This window comes from Platalea leucorodia, assembly GCF_965183815.1.
Source record: "Platalea leucorodia genome assembly, chromosome: 4".
Lineage (NCBI taxonomy): Eukaryota > Metazoa > Chordata > Aves > Pelecaniformes > Threskiornithidae > Platalea > Platalea leucorodia.
In genome coordinates this window covers 104,587,117-104,607,091 of record NC_138826.1, presented here as the reverse complement: position 1 = coordinate 104,607,091, position 19,975 = coordinate 104,587,117, and the positions used below count along the sequence as shown (strand labels likewise).

The 19,975-nt window shown below is 37.7% G+C and overlaps 1 protein-coding gene across 1 annotated transcript in view; it reads left to right on the top strand.

The window, feature by feature from the left end:
- GRM8 (glutamate metabotropic receptor 8) overlaps positions 1 to 19,975 on the top strand; it is a gene marked incomplete at both ends in the record, with an annotated part of 334,734 nt that overhangs the window by 288,439 nt on the left and 26,320 nt on the right. The window contains one exon of the mRNA XM_082308444.1: positions 1,075 to 2,010. Coding sequence (XP_082164570.1) covers positions 1,075 to 2,010 — 936 coding nt within the window. The remainder of the gene's footprint in view (positions 1 to 1,074; positions 2,011 to 19,975) is intronic.

Sequence of the window (19,975 nt, the reverse complement as noted above, 5' to 3'; positions counted from 1 at the left end):
GCTAAGCACTTAATAGGCAAGAACAAGGCAAGTCCTTTGTCCTTGAGTGCTTATCACCTAACAAAGGAATGAAAGGTGGAGCATGGGAGAAACACAGAGTGATTCTGGTGCCTACAAGTAGCTCTTTGCACCATGCACTGCTCTGGTTCACTCAGTGTGACCTCTTGCAGAACACAGTTTTACTAAGGGTGGGCTAAGGAGAGCTGGGACCAAACCGAGTGATAATTTTAAGCAGGAGATGCTTTAAATCCATGAATTTCCTATTCAGATTTTTTTTGGGGGGGGCGCATAGAGGAAGAATAGATAAGTGGATGAAAAAAGTATATTTTGTTAGTGCGCTGCTGTGGAGAAATCTGGGATTTCCAAAACAAGACTGCATTGTGTGCATCCGTTCTCTACTAGAAAAGGATCCTTGTACTTTTTAAATCAGGAAGACTGAAGTAGTAGTCACATCTTTTTCCATTATTAATCAGAAAGCAGTATATACTTATGTTTATCTTCTAGAAATGTAAACAAAACACTCTTGTGCATTTCAAGACTTAGGAAGTGGAATCCAAGTATAAAATATCCATGTTTGTGGAAGAGGTGGCATCACGGGTCTTTTTTCTGGCACTCTCTGTTCTGCCGGAGCTGATGTAAGGAAATTTTAATCTATTTCTTTACTGTACCAGAAACTTATCTGAAACTCACATAGCCTTATTTTGTAATTAAATGTTTGAGAACTACTGGTATTTATATTTGCATGTGATTAACTTTTAAAGCACTGTGTACAGGGCTTTTTGCTTTTAAACTAGCCTGAAGTCAATAAATATCTTTACAGACGTCAATTTGGTCAGCATTAAAGAGGTAAATAGAAACTAATGACACTCATCAAGCCTGTGGCATGAATGATTTATTGGACACAATCATTTAACACTTTCATAAAGTCAATACAAGGGAAAGAAACAGGTTTCTTATTATGGTAAACTGTATTTGTACTGTCAGCATGCAGTGATTTATGACAAACCTGTGGCAAGGATTAGGATATTATAAATGGAGGAAAATAGAAGGCTCATTAATTTTTTATACCCACAGGTAGAAGACATGCAGTGGGCTAATAGAGAACACATTCATCCAGCATCTGTCTGCAGCCTGCCCTGTAAAGCTGGGGAAAGAAAGAAAACCGTGAAGGGAGTGCCCTGCTGCTGGCACTGCGAACGCTGTGAGGGGTACCATTACCAGGTGGATGAATTCAACTGTGAACTGTGCCCCATTAATAAGAGACCAAACGCCAACCGTACGGATTGCCAGCTTATTCCTATAATCAAGCTGGAGTGGCATTCTCCTTGGGCCATCGTGCCCGTCTTCATAGCTATTCTGGGTATAATTGCCACCACCTTTGTGATTGTGACATTTGTCCGGTACAACGACACACCTATCGTCAGGGCCTCCGGACGGGAGCTCAGTTACGTGCTCTTGACTGGGATTTTTCTCTGTTACTCCATTACTTTTTTAATGATTGCGACTCCTGATACAGTGGTCTGCTCGTTTCGAAGGATCTTTTTAGGACTTGGCATGTGTTTCAGCTATGCTGCTTTGCTTACCAAAACAAACAGGATTCACAGAATATTTGAACAAGGTAAAAAATCTGTCACAGCTCCCAAATTTATTAGTCCAGCTTCCCAGCTGGTGATCACCTTCAGCCTCATATCCATGCAGCTTATTGGAGTCTTCATCTGGTTTGCTATCGATCCACCACATATCATCGTAGACTATGGAGAGCAGAGGACACTTGAACCAGAAAATGCCAGGGGAGTTCTCAAATGTGACATTTCAGATCTTTCTCTCATTTGTTCCCTTGGATACAGTATTCTCTTGATGGTCACATGCACTGTTTATGCTATTAAAACAAGAGGGGTTCCAGAGACCTTCAACGAAGCAAAACCCATTGGATTTACTATGTACACAACCTGCATAATTTGGTTAGCTTTTATTCCAATCTTTTTTGGTACGGCCCAATCAGCAGAGAAGGTAAGTGATGATAAGTTTACAAATCAAATACTATCCTCTTTTTATTTTTGTCTCGCAATACTTGTGACACTACAATATTTTCACTCTTACAAATGAGTAATTCTGAATGCTAATTGCAAATGAACTCTCAGAATTAGCAGATAATAAAATATATGACTCAAAAGATAGGTTTCCTATATTTTAACACAAGAAACTGAATGTGATTGTGGTGTGGCTGGCATAATAATGTTGACGTTTTCTCAATATATCCTTAAATGACTGTTTCTTCTAACGTTTGTTATTACCCTTCAGTGATGCTCTAGCCTGTTACGTGAAGCACTATAAATCTTTGTTATCATCCACAGATCTGATAGAAATGGTGGCATTTCAAAAGTCTGAGAAGATCAACTTAAATTTGTCAAAAATAATGAAGAAGAATGCCTGGGCAGAATGAAAAGAGTTACTTTTCTATCTGGTTGACACACATAACTTTAAAAAAAAAAAAAAAAAAAAAAAAAAAAAAAAAGGAGGAGTGAATGAAGTGTATGTAAAATCATGTAAAGTATAATTCACTAATTATCTCAGAGTAAAAAGCAAACATTTTCCTGATCTTTTAATAAGAAATTAGATGTTGCATACTTGGATATCTTTTACTCCTTGTTCAATTGGCATGGATCTTTCCTGATACCGGTCATGCTGAGCAGTACAAAATACATCAGACGTTTGACTCTCCTTCTCTCAGTTCTAATGGCAAGGCAGAGGTAAATGTGGACTGTGTGAGTTTGTATCCATCTGATAGTGGCGAAAATGGCAAGTTAGGTAGGAAAGAGCAATAATACCAGCATCAGTCTTCAAAACTACAAACCTGTGAGACTGAAAATCTTAAAAATAAGAAATTGAAGTTGTCAGTCTTCTACATAAATTCTTTCCCTTTTTCTTCTAGCAGGTGATTTTTATAATGTTTTAAAATATACATTTTTATTTAATTATTTTAATTGGAAAAGTCAACATGTGTCCACTTATAATTGTGACAGGTTTGACATGTCTCTGGTTTAGAGGGCACTCTTACCTGCATAATTAAAGAATAAGTCTGTATAGCTTGATAAAATACCTGCTAATTCAAGCAGAGGAGTTGTATAGGGGAGAGAGTGTGACAGAAAAACATTTTCCTCACTAAAAATTGAATTGGAATTCCTCACTGAAAATTGCTGAATTGGATCAAGCTTGATTTCCATAGCCTTTTGGATTAAGTCAGGGAAAATGAGTACCAAGGTAATGGCATATCATAGATACCATAAGTAAAGGTAAAGAAATCCTGTTTGATATAGAAAAATGTGTTTAGGTGAATTGTATTTAAATTCTGACTTTTTTGTATGAGTAGGCTTAAGTCAGAAAAATACTTTGTTATATAAATGTGTGGTACTTTTCTGTTTTAACAGCTTGGGCGAGTCAGTTTTATGGCAAGTACCTACAACAAAAGAAATGTATTTTTGAGTATTGAAACACAGAAAATATTACTTGGCTGTCAACTATACAGTGAATTTTGATTTACACCATTGGTTCACCTTAGCTTGTAGTAAAGGATGATTTGGTTTTGACTCTGAAGACAAGTTTAATGAACAACTCTTTTACATTTCTTTTATGAAACTCAAGACTGAACACACAAATTATACTAAATTGCACAGCTTCTAACACTAAATTTCACTTGTTAGTTGCATTTTTTTCTAAATGATTTGTTATTCTTCAGATAACGACTTTCAGGAGGAAAAAACCCAAATTAATATGCTAATACAGTAGCTCTGTAATTCAAATAATTCTTTTCACGGTGCTTCTACTTTCTGTTGCAAATAAAAACATGTTTCCACACAGAGTCTTATGGACATCATCATAATAGCTCATGCTTTCATACAATTAAGTTGCTTGTCTGAATAGGACAAAAATGTAGTATCTTAGTGCACGCATATATACATTGTCTGAATAAACTGAAAGTTGCTTGTAGGTTTCTCAGTTAATGCATAACACCAAAAGAAGCATTTTAAAAATAAAATAATACATTATAGAATATCTTATTTGAAATTCAGTATTATGATCTTTTTTGAGGATGAAAGAAATGAAAGAGAAAATAAACAGACTTTTGTTAGGTGCTTACTCACTTTGCAGTTGATTTTAGAATCCTGAAATTATTTTTTTTATGGCTTGAGTTTGTTCAGAGAGAACAGAGCAATAAGCTGGGGAACTTAAAGTACTATTTAAAAGCAATGGTTCCTTTTTTGAAATGTTGACAGTAATAAATTTTAACATAGCATTCATTACAAGCCAGGTGTACTTCCAGCTAACAATTCATTGAGCTTTAGACACACTTCTGTTTGAATAAAGAGTCGTTAAAACTTCTCCAAAATGTTTTGAGGAAATTCTGTTTTCCTAAACATTAGTAGTGCTTACAACAGTAGCAGAAGTCATTATGCATTTTTTGAAAGAGAGGTTATATTTACTTAACTATTCCATGAACATAGGTTAAGTGGGAAGTGTATTGAGAAGCTTTTGTTTTTATTTCACTGTCAAAATATTTCATCTGATAAACAAAAAAATAGGACCATTAATGCTAAAAACAGGTGTCTAGATCCAAAACTCATAGGTCATCATGAAAAGGTTACCTTTACATTTAGTGGCCTTGAGATCAATTGCTAAAAGTGTATATTTGCTAAGAGATTCTGGATAGAAACTAGAGGAGTATAAACCTGTACAGTTGGCACAAGTCCATAAATTGAGTGTTTGTGTCTGTCAAACTTCAAATATGCATGATGAAGGCCATGTAAATAAGCATAAGTACATTTCTGCAGACAGACTGTGAATCTTGCTCCTATGTTCTTGTTGTGAAGCACAGGGTGGGAAACTCATCTCTCTACTGTGCATGTGAGGAACCTTGGGTCTCTAGTTGGTTAATACAGCTGAGTTAAATGCCTGAATTTGCATGGTGTGACACATCCATAAGAGAAAACATGGTAAAAGTTAAAGTAACTTGACAAGACTCAGTGGGAATGTGTTGATTTATAGTCTTGACATTTGTAACATTTTTAACAGCCCTTTATAACAGATGCTGTTTCTACTAATATATTATCTCAGTTTACGTATAAGTTCAAAACTAATACAAAATTGAGAAAACTAGTATATAATATTGAAGAAATTAAAAATAATATGCATCTATGGCCAATTAACAAAAGATTAAAATACCAATCCAAAATAACCTTGCATAACCCAAGCTTGGTGGCTTTTATGGAACTCCATGTTTATTGTTTGTCCTTAATCTCAAGCAATAGAATATAAAACCCCTGTGCTATTAAACACACCATTTTTAGATTGTCATTTCTACAGATGTTCTGCAGGAAGCAATAAGAGCATTGATTTTAAGTCTTGTGTGTTGTTGTTTTGGGTTTTTTTTGGGTTTTTTTGGTTTTTTTTCTTTCTCTAATTCATGGCTTCGTCCATTCGTGATAAAGCCTGTTTTGACAGCTGCTGCTTTACGGAAGGAAACCGGTACAAATAATTTAATTATTCCAGTGCGTCATTGGACTGAATGAAAAATGTAACCTTAAGACATAAAATACCAATTTGCTAACACTTGCGTAAATGTCAGTGAGGTGCTTTAGAGGAAAAGGAGTGAAATTCCGTGAGAAAGCATTCTGTGAATATAGCTTTCATCTATGTCATGCATGTGTACATGGCAAAACACTGCAAATACTGGGATCATCTGGAACAGAGATGTCTAAAATGTCATGATGACTGGAATGCCACAGAAAAAAAGAGTGAAATTAGCTTAGTGATTAAAACAGATGTTTGATGAACCTCTGGGTAAAATTAAGTTACAATCGCAGACTGCACAAAAACCAGCTGAGGATAGATGGCTGTCTAAAGTACATCCCTATTTGATGAACTAAACTTTTGAAATTTCCTTCCTTTTACTGATTTTGACAGCTGGATGAATCATGTTCATTCACAGATAATAAAGACATTTATTATATTAACCTAGAAATACTCTGTTTTGAGTGAGAAGACGAGTACTTCTTTCCCATACTAGGAAAGAATGGAGGTTGCACTTGCTGTTAAGGAAAGAGGACCATAGAAAACGCTGAATAATTTCTTCCTTCTCCTCCCATCAGAAGCAATTGCAAGGTGTAATCTAACAAGACAGATAAATTTTAACATATTTTCCAATTATTCTGAAAAGTTTGATCTCTCTTTTCATAACTGCAGTAAAGGCAAAACAAGTTGTAAAGTATGGTAGAAATCTTCCCATAAATTATTATCCTTATCATCTTACTATTCTAGCTGTTTTCATCCTGGATTTGCTGATCATGTGGATCTTATGCTTACATCCCCCTGTTAGTAAAAGAAGCTAGAAACACTTCCAAGAGTATCTCAATGTTGATTTGACTTGTAAGCTACTGTTGTAGCTGTCAAGAGGAAGCTACTCTGTTCTCAGTGGGAGGGAGAGGTAGTTCCATCGGTCTAGTAAGATACGTTCTTTAGCTTAAAAAAAAACCCAAACCTTACTAGTGGCAATTCAGGTAGAGACCCCTTACTTCCCCCACATTTCTACAAAAGTTAGACAAATAATCTTTTTTTTGTGTGTTTATGTTATGAATTCTTAGCTAAATATATTCCCGCAACTGTAAGAAAACAAAGCATCTTAATGATGCCTCAGACTGTGTTAATGAAGCAGACTGCACGGAGCCTTTTCCCTTTTCTTAACCTCAAAGCATTCTCTTCTAATTCTGATCCTATTCAGAGATTTAGCTCTGCAGGTAGTCCATGCAGTACACATCACAGGAAAAAGTAAAGAAGACAACTTATCATGTTAGTATTTCTTCCAATTTATGAATAATGTTTGGCTTGTTTAAACCAGAATCTTTAGTGCCAACACTGTGCATAGCATGAGGATTAATCTGAGGGATATTTAGAACAGTTTCTAATTTTCATTATTACAGGATCCAAAGTTAGAAGACTGCTGAAGTGATACTTTCCACAGTTTATCATTGTTCAAAACTCAATTTCTGTGCTGTTGCTGATTTTTTTAGAATCTTCAGAGTATGGGAGGACCTGCAGGATTAAAACAAAACTATCAGTAATTGAATTTTTGCACGTTTTAAAACATAGAAAATTAGATAAAATTTACCAGATTGTCTGATAGAAATATCCCTCCCTCTCATTGGAAAGTGTATGTTAAGAAAGCTTTTTGTAATGTTTAATCATTTCATGTTTTTCCAAATGTAAATATTTCATGAGCTAAATTATTTCTAAATTTGGTCTAGGATTTGTGACCTAATCCTCAGCGGAAATGAGGACTTTGTTGTTCTGCTGTAGAAACGCAGTGGAAGAAAAGATGTGAATAAGAGTACGACTGAGTTACAAGTTATCACCCAATCTTCCTCCTCTCTTCCCCTGTGTGAGGGAAGTGCCTTGCTCCTTGCTTATCCCTGACACAGCATGTTTCCCTCCAGCTGGTGAAGATATTCAGTGCAGTGGAGGTCATGGACATTGCTGGGTCCACCCATTGGCTGAACAAATATAAAAAGCCCTACAAATCTTCTTTTCCCTCCCCAGCCTTCCATGAGTTGGTGCAAGAGGATACAGGAGTGGTCATACTTCTCCAGTGTGGCTCTGTAAATTGCTGCTTAAAAGGTAGTCCTAATGAGAAACCAGTTAGATATAGTGATCCTCTTTTCTTTCAAAAGAGACTTTGTGGGAACCCATTCCACAAGTTGTTTCTTAGGAAAAGGTACCCTGTTACCACTAGAATCACATGTGGAAATTATGGAAATAATTTATTAGCTAATAACTGAGACAAAAATTATGGATTGGGTCATTTAAAATATTGTGGGCATGTGGAAAGCTTTTTTTTCAGTTTCAACCCTTTCTATCTTTTCGAGTTTAAAAAGAATTTTGGAAGCAGAGCAGTTTTGAACTTGAAACAGGATAATTTTGCAACTTTTAAACTGTTCCCACTTTCTTAAAGTGAAAAATGTCTGAACTGACTGTTAACTATAGTGCCAGACTTACATCTAAAGAAACATTTATCAAAACATTTCTGACTGCTTTTAGGACAAGTACTGACTTTCTCAGAAATTAAACGATACTATAGTGTAATTATCTAAACTGCATTAGATTAACTAAGAAATCAAAAGGGATTTCTGTAGTCAGCCACGTCAATCTCTTGTGCAAAAAGGTATCTTGAGCTCTGTTCACTTAGATGCTGTTCAGGCTCATTTTGGTGATTTAAGATCATAGCATTCTTTGTGGGGTAGTCATCTCCTTGCTTGTTTAGCTGCTTTGCTCCAGAAGTGAATGATTAGAGGAGAAAGAGGCAAAGCTCCCAAGTTCTTTCAAGTTGTTTGAGGTGAAATGCATCTGCAAAGGTTTGCTGAAACCCCCTTGGACTGAAGAAAAAAGGTCCCTCTGCTTCTGCCGGCTCATAACATGTAGGTGTGACCTGCCTGCTTAAAGTGCATGAAAGCTAGGGGGATGATTTCTTTCAGGCTGTGCTATCCACGCAGCAAAATCTTGTGGAGGGCTAAATGCAGCTACTTCTTAAAATTCTAACCCCTGTTTAGATTTTTTGTTATTCAGCATAATGTGTACCAAAGTTTCGGCAAGTGTTGTTCTTGCTGAATGAAGGACTTTGTGCAAAGCTAATGCATACACAATTTTAAAGGCTCAACTTTAAGATATGCCTACAGTCGTTAGGTTGTAATTTCATTTCTCTGTTTACTTTAATATTAATTAAGCCACTAGCATTTAAAGTATGTACACTGAGCACTGACTTTTAATTATAAGGTTATTAGAAGGTATCAGGAAGAGAGAAAATGCCAGCTTCTCTAAGAAAGAAGTGGATTATTTAATAAAATATAAAGCCAATTTTTTCAGTTCAGTGTGACACTCCTTGTGCACCTGAAGGTTGTATACCCTGTTCTTTTCTGCATGGTTGCATATCTGTTCCAGTATGAGCATTGAGCTGGCATACCTAGTTGTGTACATTGAAGAGATGTGCACCTGTCATATAATGGAAAACACCAGCGTTTTGCTTGTCTGACATGTTTGCTTCTGGCCCCGTGATGAATGATAGCTTCTTTCCCAAAGACAGGAAAGAGCTGCCAGAAAAATTAAATTTGCCTGTGATCTGCTTCCTGCCCCATCCTGGGGAATGTCAGAGAGTTGGTAACAGGTATATGAAGAAGGAATGCTTGCCAGAGAACTTTAAATAGACCTTTTTGACTACTTGATGGCTTCTGTGGTAAGTACTTAATTCTAACTGAGAAGTAGAAACAATTTTGTGAAAAAAATAGATAGCTGAATAACTCTGTTGTCTTTGTCTAACTTAGAAAAGAATAATCAGTAATCACAGAGGGCAGTTTGTGAAAGATCACAAATGTTTCACAGAGATAATTTGGAAAAAACTTTATGCCTTATCTACTGTATTTCTAGAAATCAGATCATCTCATGAAAATGTTGATCTTTTGGCTCTGATTTGTTCAGTGCCAAAAATGTGGTTGTCTTCAACAAGTGCAGTTAAAGAGAAATCCTTCCACTGATATTAGATGATCCTTGCACAGTAAGAAAGGGATTGTTCTTTGGAATTAAGATGCTATGAACTGTCACAATTGTGATTCATCTACAAGTGTAACTGTGAGATGGGGCCCTCTGTGTCATTATTATGCATAGGGCAGCATCCAAGTCACTGATGGTTTTGCATAAAAAGAAAAAGCAGGTAATACATCTTACAGTTTAATCATGCTCTCAGCTGCTTTGTGCCCTGATGGTCAAGCACTGACAACTGGTGCCCAGCCACATTGCATCTGAGGAGGACCACAGACGGTTTAACAGTTGATTAAAAGCAAGCATATTTCTTTTGACCAATTGCAAGCGTCTCTGTATGCAACAAGAATGGATTTGGGGATTCAAGGGATGCACATAAAACGTTGCATCATGGGACCTTATAAAAAAAAAATGGATTGAGACTAATGCAGCTCCTGCATCTTGTTTTGTATTCAATGCAGTCCATAATTTTGCATTCAAAATGAAGGGATATGCAGCAATTTTTGGACTCAGATGCCTAATAAAAAGCTCATCCTCACAGAAGTATATGTGCCTGCAAACTCATTTCAGATTGAAATGTGGTCTCTGATTGAGACCAGGCTGATGTGTTACTGACCAAGGAATCTTTCAGTGAGTAGCTCCAGTGCTGCCCTGTGGCCTGACAGGACCCCATTCCTTTCAGCCATTGCTTCAAAACAATGAAGTGACTTGCACTTTATAAATTCTTAGGTTCCTAGGAATTGGAAGGGCTGGTTTAAGTTAGATAAAACTAGTGCTAGCACAAACTGTGTATCTTTAAGCAAATTTATCACTTACTGAAAATTGGAATTGAATATGTTTGTAAATATACAGGAAAAGAGAATTTTTTTTTCAGTTAAGAATGATATGTTAAACACATACTAGGGAAAAATCTAACTATGAGTAATAGAAAGTTAATTTCAACTGTTTTACAATTTTGTTAAGAAAAATAGAAAATCTTTAAATAGAACACTGTTTAGAACTTGGGTTGGAACTCTTTTTGGGATGGTCTTATGAGACTTCTTGTACTTGCTAGCTCCTGCCAGGTGGGAAGCAGTACAAAAATAGCCTTTTTTGTAGCTTTAACAGTGCTTTTACCTTACTGAAAACAAGTAAACACACATATGAAAGACAGAAGAAACAAATTAAAAAGTGTTTATCTTAGCTTTGAGTAGATATTCAGCTTCTCATCTTTCTTATCTCCTACTACAATAATTCTAATTTTGCATAGGTTTCATAACACTATCAAGAGTTTGATCTTACACATATGATAAAATGCTGTGGACTGGTAAATTGCCATACATAGGCTGAGCCTTAATAACAACGCGTGTACAAGCTCATCACCACATCTGGAACTTGATGCACCTAATGAAAGCCATGTTATCCTCTATTTCCTTTAGACTAATAACATTTTCAAGGACAATTATGGTGACTCAACTAAAGTGTTAGTTATGTAAAGCACTGTAAGTTGATGTGTGTTTCAGCCCCTTGTGACCATCCTGTTGTTTAAGAGTTGTCATAGTTTGTGTAGCTGAGAATATGCCAATGAATTGGACATCCAATCAAAATACAAGATCCAGACCAGAAATTTAATTAGACATAAGCCCAGTAAAACTTGTAACAGGTTTGATAAATACAATAAAAGTCTAAAATTTAATGTAGGGGACAGTAAATGTCGAATTTGTTTTTCATAAAGATGGAAATACCAGGAATCAGAAAATGATGGAAGTCTGATTTCACAGAGACGAGTGAGTTTTATGCTTACTCTTAAAAAGCAAAACTAAATCTATTATGGGAATAAGTCTTTAATTAGATTGTTAACACTGAATATGCATGTAAGTGTGTGTGTACAAATATTTCATTTTATATAACTTTAAGCTCTTTTTTACACGAAATCAGAATAATTAGTTTAAAAGGCCCAGTAGTATTTCAATACATACATGACCACCTTCTACAAAACAAGGACTTTAATTGGTCATATACATCTAATTTTTGAAAGCCTATTTTTCTTTCAGTTTATGGTGAAGCTTCTTAACAAGGGATAAAATGGCAACAGAGATGCATACAAGCTAAGCCAGGAGGGGCAGAATTTAACAGTAACAGAACATTATCTTTATTTCTAGTAATCCAGCTAAAAATGGATTAATTATGAAATATCCTCTTAACTTTAGACATGAATTTTCAGTATGTACATGCAGTTCAAATTTTTCTCTTCCTAAAATGATGCTTTCCAGACTTGAGAGTGATTTCATAATCAGTCAGTTTACCAGAAGCATGACTCTAGTAGAACGGTCAAAGGATTGTTTTCATGGCAATTATCAAGGTCATGTTTACTTGATATTTTGAAACATATGGATAGGATTAAAGCAATGTTATCAGGCTCATTGATGGAACTGATGACACAGCACCTGCATAAATCTGTTTTTTACAGAAAACGTCCTCCTCTCTACCACAGTACAATAAGAATAGCTGAACAATGAAGGGAAAAAAGGCACAGGACTTGATTGTCCTTTTTTTAACTCCACTGAACTCAGATGGAATAACAGTGGGTATTCACAGGTATTGTGAATGACATTCAAACAGGTACTGCACAACATTTCCCAATTACAAAACAGCAAGGTCAGAAGATTAGAAGAGAAGTGGGAGGCTGCTTAAAAGACAGTGTTCAATAACAAATATAGGAAAAGATTTTTAGCTCTGAAGCTGAGGGACACATGACATTTTGCAAATGTCTTTTCTAGTAAGCTAGCACTTGTAATTGAGTGAGGTATAGCAGAAGAGCTCACAGCAGGCAAAGCATCTATCTCCTAATCTAGTCATCAAAAAGACACAGGCAAACCAATGTGGCATGATACAGAAATTGGTCCCAAAGCCCAAAACTGCTTTTCAAACTGTCTCTGTAAGGGAATTGTTTGCACCATATGTTTTCCTTAAGAGCTGATCTACTGAAATGGTGCTTTAGAAGGAGAAGTCCTACACACACAATGCAAATTATGGTAAAGTCTGAAGCAGCTTCCTCCAGAACACATCACCTCCTATCCCTTTGAGCCATCACACTGCATAAAATTTTATTGACCTACAAAGATCACATATCTCCATCAAGGCTGCCACATTTCCAAGTTGGAAATTTCTCTGCTATTCCCTCAGCACTATTTGCCTTGCCAATGAGGCTTGTAATTTCTTTGTTTCCAAACACCACCAAAGCCATAACCTTTGTCCTTATCAACCTTCATTTTTTGCTATTGTTTATATACTCGTCTCTTGTTTCCCTGTTTGCTTACTTTATAATTTGTTCAATATAGAAGAGTCATTCCAGCCAGTGCCGCTTTTCTTCCATGATACCCCAAATCCTAGTTCTTTTCTGTGTGACTTAGACCCTGCACTTATCCTTGTGTCTCTTCCTCCTCTTCCTCACTGACACTGATGTTGGCTTTATGTTATTGGTGTTTGTTACTTTCACTCTTAAATTGAGCAAAATTTTGTTCTGTATACAAAATGTTTGCCTGCTTTCTTTCGATCTGACTACATCCAGTGTTCTCAAATCTATCCAAATGTTAGTTCCTTTGTTCAGTGCTTCATTTCTGAAAGAGTCAGGTAAAGCCACAGTCCAGTTCAAGTGAGTGGGAGTTTTGCCAATGATGTCAAGAAACCCCTGATGTCACTGCCCCAACTGCTGTTAACTCTTCCTTTAATCCTTCCTCTGTATGCATCCCATCTATTTTCCAAGCTGCTAGAAGCTTTTCTAAAGGGATCTGTGTAAGTAAGTTCGAATTCTGTGTATCTGTGTTATACAAGAATATAATTGGGGAATTTGACACTGTATTTTTCATTGTTTATCTAAGAGTCATGTATGACTTGGCTTTATCTTGAACTGATTATCCTGTACTTTTGTGTCATTTTAATAAGCAGCCCTATGTGTGTTTGAATTCTCCTGCACACCAGGAGAATGGTATAAAAATACACTGCAGGCAGGTCAGGGTTTCTAAACATCCAAAAGAGGAAAAATGCTAAATCCATTATGTCCTTAAACAGCGTCATACATTGCTTTACTGCTACAGTAAAAGTTTGTAAGCATGAAGGAGGCATAGATGTAGGAAAGAGAAATATGTGGTGGGCTTCCTCCTGTCTCCTAGGCAGGGATGCAAGAAGCGGATCTCGTTGACTGACGGTTTCCTTGATCGGCCTTTCTCTTTGTAGCCATGTAGCTCTGTATGGTACTTGGGTGGGTTTCATGCTAGACTGGGGGCTGGAGGGAAGCACTGTCAGCCAGCATTGCTCCAGCTGCACTTGCTTTGAGAAGGTGATTCAGAGCCAGGCATTTTAGTATCACAGCCAAGCGTTTTAGCATTTGACTATATCCATTTTCTCTCAAGGTCACCAGAATATACAAGGAAATGGCAAAACTGCAGTTGAACAGGCTTCTTCTGTATGACATAAGTTAACGTGCTTTCTAAACCTGTCTGCTGGAAAAAGTTCTTTGTATTTCAAAACACTGACAGTAGGCTGAAGAGCTACTTTGGATTGATTTTGTTTTTAATTGCAACAAAGAGATTTTTAAGTGCTGTCGGTTTCATGTTACAGAATGTACTAGTACCTTGCAGAACACTGTTTGACTATAAACCTAATTAATAATTTCTGTCTCCTATACATGACTGAAATAAAAGCTTTTGTAAAATTATGCTAGACTTTTTATCTACAGAATGGGAAGGATTAAGCCTGATTTTAATTGTGTCACCTGAATACTAGCACAAGCTTTTTGGGCTTCTTTGCCCATGGATGAACACATATATTCCTCTTAATGTTAAAGAAGTTGTGCACACACGTTGACAGAAGACCAGACCCCTATGGTTGCAAAATGAAACCGTGGGCACCTTTCCAACACATGTAATGCCTCAGAGTCAATGCCAAGACCTATTTTTACTGCAGTTAGCACTACCATGCTGTTAAAAATGACAGAGTATAAGCAAGTAACTTAGATCTAACCTGCCAGGTTAGTCAGCAGTGATGTGTTTCAGAGCGCCAGTGCTTATTTTCTCTGTGATTTTTTTTTTTATTCTAGTTTTTCATCTCTGGTAAACAGTATTCTCTTCTTCCTGGAAAGCCATCCACTTGGGTGAAGGATATTTCACAGAGGCCCCGCACTCTATGCCTTATTGACTGCTCATTGAAATAACTTTTTCAATATATTCACAATTCATCTCTCTCTCTCTCTCTTTTTTTTTTTTCCCTCTTAACCAATGCCTGTTTCACTTATTTTGAAGAATCACACGCTCTTTCCTTAGAGGTTTAAATGTACTTGTTTTCTTATTCAGATGATGACTGCATTTTGCTCACAATCTAATTAAAGTGTGTGAGTGATATCTCTGTTAAAAAAGAAAGAGAAAAAGAAAAGAAAAGCCTCTGTTGCTTCCTAAAAGCTTAGAGTACGTAGATTTGTCAAAGAACATTAAGGGAGCTAGAGTACGTGTAATTTTCAAAGACAGGTCTTGTCCTGTTTTTTCACTTAACACAAGTCGCCCCCTGTTGCAGTCTATTAAAAATCCACCTGTTTGCGGTTTCAGAGATCATGTCTGCTTATTTCAGATGAATAAGCAGCTATCTACTAGGACATGTAGGTATTTCAGATACAGAACAAATGATGAAGAAATGTTGTTAACAAACAGTGGGTCAGTTGCGTTTAGGGAGCAGTTCTGGAGAGCAGGCTGGAGAGAAGTTTAAGATAAGGAATTAGTGGTTTGAAAAGGCTCGAAGTCTATAATTTGAATATGCCTAAAATATTCTGCTGTAAATCCAGCCACGTAGTGCTTGATTTCCTAATCCTGACAATTTTGTATCTAGTATATACAGTTCATGCAAAGTCCAGCCCCTTAATGCTGTGTTTATCTTTTGACTTCATATGCACAAAAGACATCCTTCCTTGTCTTTGTTACATATGTTCAATTGTCCTCTAAGATAACTGAACAACTTTGAAAAGAATCAAAACATCCAGTAGCTGTTCTGTAAAGTTTATGGAGGCAGCAAGTTTCTGTTTTCATGGAACAACCTTCCTGGATTTTTCCTCTGTGTGATAAGTATGAATGACTAGCTAAAGATTGTCATGAGAGGTCTTCTAGGACCATGCACAGGGAGAAAGTTTTAGTAATGGCTTACAGTTTTATTTCTATGTTCTGCTTTGAATATGCAGATGAGGAGAAACTAGGTGTCAGTAGATGGAAAATTACATGTGGGAATATTGAATAAAATCTCAGCAAATTACGTTTGGGTCACTTATAATGTTAATTAAGGTGGATAGGACATTTGGTGGAATCATTGTCCTGAAAGTTTACCATTTGGACAGACTTTCACATGATCACTGTACAGAAAACATGGCTGCTTTGTACATAGATCCTGATTATTTTTCACAGCATGAGAGTGTGCCAGGTCAGTGGTCTTCAGCTCTGTTCCCAGTTTTCCTACAAGTCCAGGCCTGAAGCTCTACTTTAAAATTTCAGTTTAATTAAAAGTGTCTGTGTGTATTTAAGATATGTTAAGCCACTTTCTCGAGTTCAAGAGTGCATTAATCCGTGTGTTTGAAGACATATTTGCATAGCCAAGGCAGGCAGGGGAGTTAGTTATATAGCAAACATTACTTACAGCTTCATTTGATTCTGTGATTCAACCAGCCATTACTACATGGTCATCATGAGTGCTGTACATCAAGAGCCGGAATGGAATGGAATGGAATGGAATAGAATAGAATCGAATCGAATCGAATAAAATAATTTCAGTTGGAAGGGACCTACAATGGTCCAACTGCCTGACCGCTTTAAGGCCAAATTCAAACATACGCTTCTGCAGATTCAGCAAGATATTGTAATTATTTTGGTACCATGAAGTCCAATGGAACAGGTCAGCACATCAACTAAAAAAAGATTTAATTCATTAATAAGAAGTGCAAAGTTCCTTTTGGTTATGTTCTATTTCTTATCACACGGGACAGGAGGCAAAGAGCCACATCTGTTGTACTGGATTATTTGATGAAGTATCAGATATTTTGTCTGATTTTCCTATTTCTGCTTTCAGTTTATTTTTATGGTAAAGGAATTTCCATTTTCCTCAGAATAAAATCTATGCAAGTTGACAAAGATACAAAAGAAAACCCTCTGTAATTGTGGTGTTTTCATAACTGAAGCTTTTGTGGAAGCTTAATTTTGGCACTCTGGGACACATAGATTCTGTAACTGCTGGAGAAGCTTCCTCTTCTTTTCAGTTGTGCCAAAGAGTGCAAGGGAAAAGGCAGAAAACATCAGTTTGTGTCCTTTCTTGAGTATGCATGCTATTCAAGCTAACATTTTGGATATGAAAAACCCCCAAATGGAGCACAATAGAAGAGAAAGGATTGACTAGCTGCATAGAAAGATCATATACTCTAAATTCTGACGGGAGTGTGTAATCCGTGCATGATCTCTTATGACACACTGGTGACAGAAACATCTGATAACCTTATTACGGCTTTGGATGATCCTTTTTCCTAAGAGAAAAGATTATCATGTGCTGTAGGAGGTTGCCATGTTCCAGTGAACTCATATGACATGTATAGTTACTTGCAAACAAGATAAAATATATGATTCCTAAGCTGATCAGAGGAGCTACTTCTACACAGCACTTTGAGCAGCTTGAAGCACCTTTGAGAGGAGCACTCAAGGAAAAGACCGGGAGAGTGTGGACCTCAGTGTGCCCCTACAGCATGGTCAGTCACTGCCGTGTGTCTCTCTAGTTGCATCACTGTTATCTGACCAATGAAGCCTTCATACAGCTATGTTGCTTACTGCAAGGTCAGGTGGAATTTAATTTTATGAGCTTCAGCTACCATTTACAGAAATATGGGTGTCTGAAGATGAACTGCAGATCTCCCACCACTGATAACGTGGAAGAGCAAATCTAAGTTAGCGAGCATAGCAGGCCTAAGTCCTACCAGTCCTTTTTAAGATCAGTATAAAAGTGTCCACAGTAGGCCTTGAAGGTGGTGATCAACCTTTCTGGGGAATGTTGTGTCCTCTGGGATGCAGAATATTCTGAAATGGCATGGTGTTGATCACTTGAGTTAGATAGCTGAACTTTGTATAAGACATTGTCCAATTATTAGTGTGAAATCTTTGTAGAGAAAGGAAATATTCTTTATAAAAAAATGGGGAAAAAATCAACAACAAAAAAAAATCAAGGAAGATCTCTGATATATAAAACTTATTGGCTATGTCTTTAGTGCTGAACAAAGCTGGATGCCAGTTGCCCACCAAAGCTGCTCTGTCACTCCCCCTCCTCAGCTGGACAGGGGAGAGAAAATACAATGAAAGGCTCACGGGTCAAGATAAGGGCAGGGAGAGATCACTCACCGATTACCGTCATGGGCAAAACAGACTCAACTCAGGGAAATTAATTTAATTTATTACCAATCAAAATCAGAGTAAGGTAATGAGAAATAAACCCAAATCTTAGAACACCTTCTCCCCACCCCTTCCTTCTTCCTGGGCTCAGCTTCACTCACGATTTCTCTACCTCCTCCCCCCGAGTGGTACAGGGGGATGGGGGTTGTGGTCAGTTCATCACACGTTGTCTCTGCCACTCCTTCCTCCTCAAGGGGAGGACTCCTCACACTCTTCCCCTGCTCCAGCGTGGGGTCCCTCCCACAGGAGACAGTCCTCCATGAACTTCTCCAAAGTGAGTCCTTCCCACAGGCTGCAGTTCTTCACGAACTGCTCCAGCCTGAGTCCCCCATGGGGTGCGGTCCTTCAGGAACAGACTGCTCCAGCCTGGGTCCCCTGCAGGTTTACAAGTCCTGCCAGCAAACCTGCTCCGGCATGGACTTCTCTCTCTCCATGGGTCCACAGGTCCTGCCAGGAGCCTGCTCCAGTGCAGGCTTCCCGCGGGGTCACAGCCCCCTTTGGGCATCCACCTGCTCTGGCTTGGGGTCCTCCACAGGCTGCAGGTGGATATCTGCTCCACTGTTAACCTCCATGGGCTGCAAGGGGCCAGCCTACCTCACCGTGGTCTTCACCACAGGCTGCAGGGGAATCTCTGCCCCGGCGCCTGGAGCACCTCCTCCCCCTCCTTCTTCATTGACCTTGGTGTCTGCAGAGTTGTTCCTCTCACGTATTCTCACTCCTCTCTCTGGCTGCTGTTGCGCAGGGGTTTTTTTCCCCTTCTCAAATATGCTGTCACAGAGGCGCTACCACCGTCGCAGATGGGCTCAGCCTTGGCCAGTGGTGGGTCCATCTTGGAGCCAGATAGCATTGGCTCTATCAGGCATAGGGGAAGCTTCTAGCACCTTCTCACAGAAGCCACCCCTGTTGCCTGCACAATGCCAAAACCTGGCCATGCAAACCCAATACAACCACAATGGCTACATCCATACAACAGAGCACTTACTTACAAATATCTCTCTTCTGGGTCCTATGGGGTGCATCTGTGGACGTGAGACATAATTGTTACTTTTTTGTGGATTTTTTTTCAGTTCAAAGTGACTGAAATAATTTGAGGGCATAAAGCATATGAGATAACTTTTTGTAACAGAAATCTCACCCTGTAATATGGGTCCTTTACCAAGAGAGCATGTAGAATTTGTGAATTCATTTCCTGCTGACATTGTAACAGTACAAAAAGGAGAGGGGCATGTTTGTCAAAGCTTTGTCCATACTGCCTTTGGAAATGATCATTGGCTTTATCCCTGAACTACTCCTGAGCATTGTCTCTGAGAATGATACTCTGTAAAGGAGCTAATTGTGCCAAGGAACCTACTAACAAGAGACTGATTAGGAAGAGAAACCTGGGGCTCTAGTTTCAGCAAATCTTTAAGTGTTCGTTCATATAGAAAAGTTCTATTTGAAGGTATGGCAAAATATAATTCTAGGATGCTTGGTAGCAAGGTTATGAAGCTACTGTTCTGGCAAATATAAGCCAAAGTCTCTCCATTCTCAAGAACAGTTACGAGGTAAAACAGCAATATCTAACAACAGTTATGAGGTAAAAGGATGCCACCATCTGTTCTGTCTCTGATATCTCTATTTGATTTTTTTTCAAGGGCCTGAAAAGAAAATATATGATTCAGTGATAAATAAAATATTCATTAATAAAAAATGGTGTACATTATTTACGTTGTTTTTTCTATGAACAAAACCAAAATAAATGCATTTGATTCAATCACAACCAATTTTTAAATGATGGCTTATTTGCCAAACCAGAGGGAAAAAATATATCATTGATTTAACTTCACTGTCTTACGCCTTTCCTTCATGGCAGTGCTGTACACAATATTCTACAGTAGCCTTAGGGGAAACACAGCCTTCAGCTACAATCACTTGTAAATGGAAACTGATGACTAACAGAAAAAATGCACAGCTCC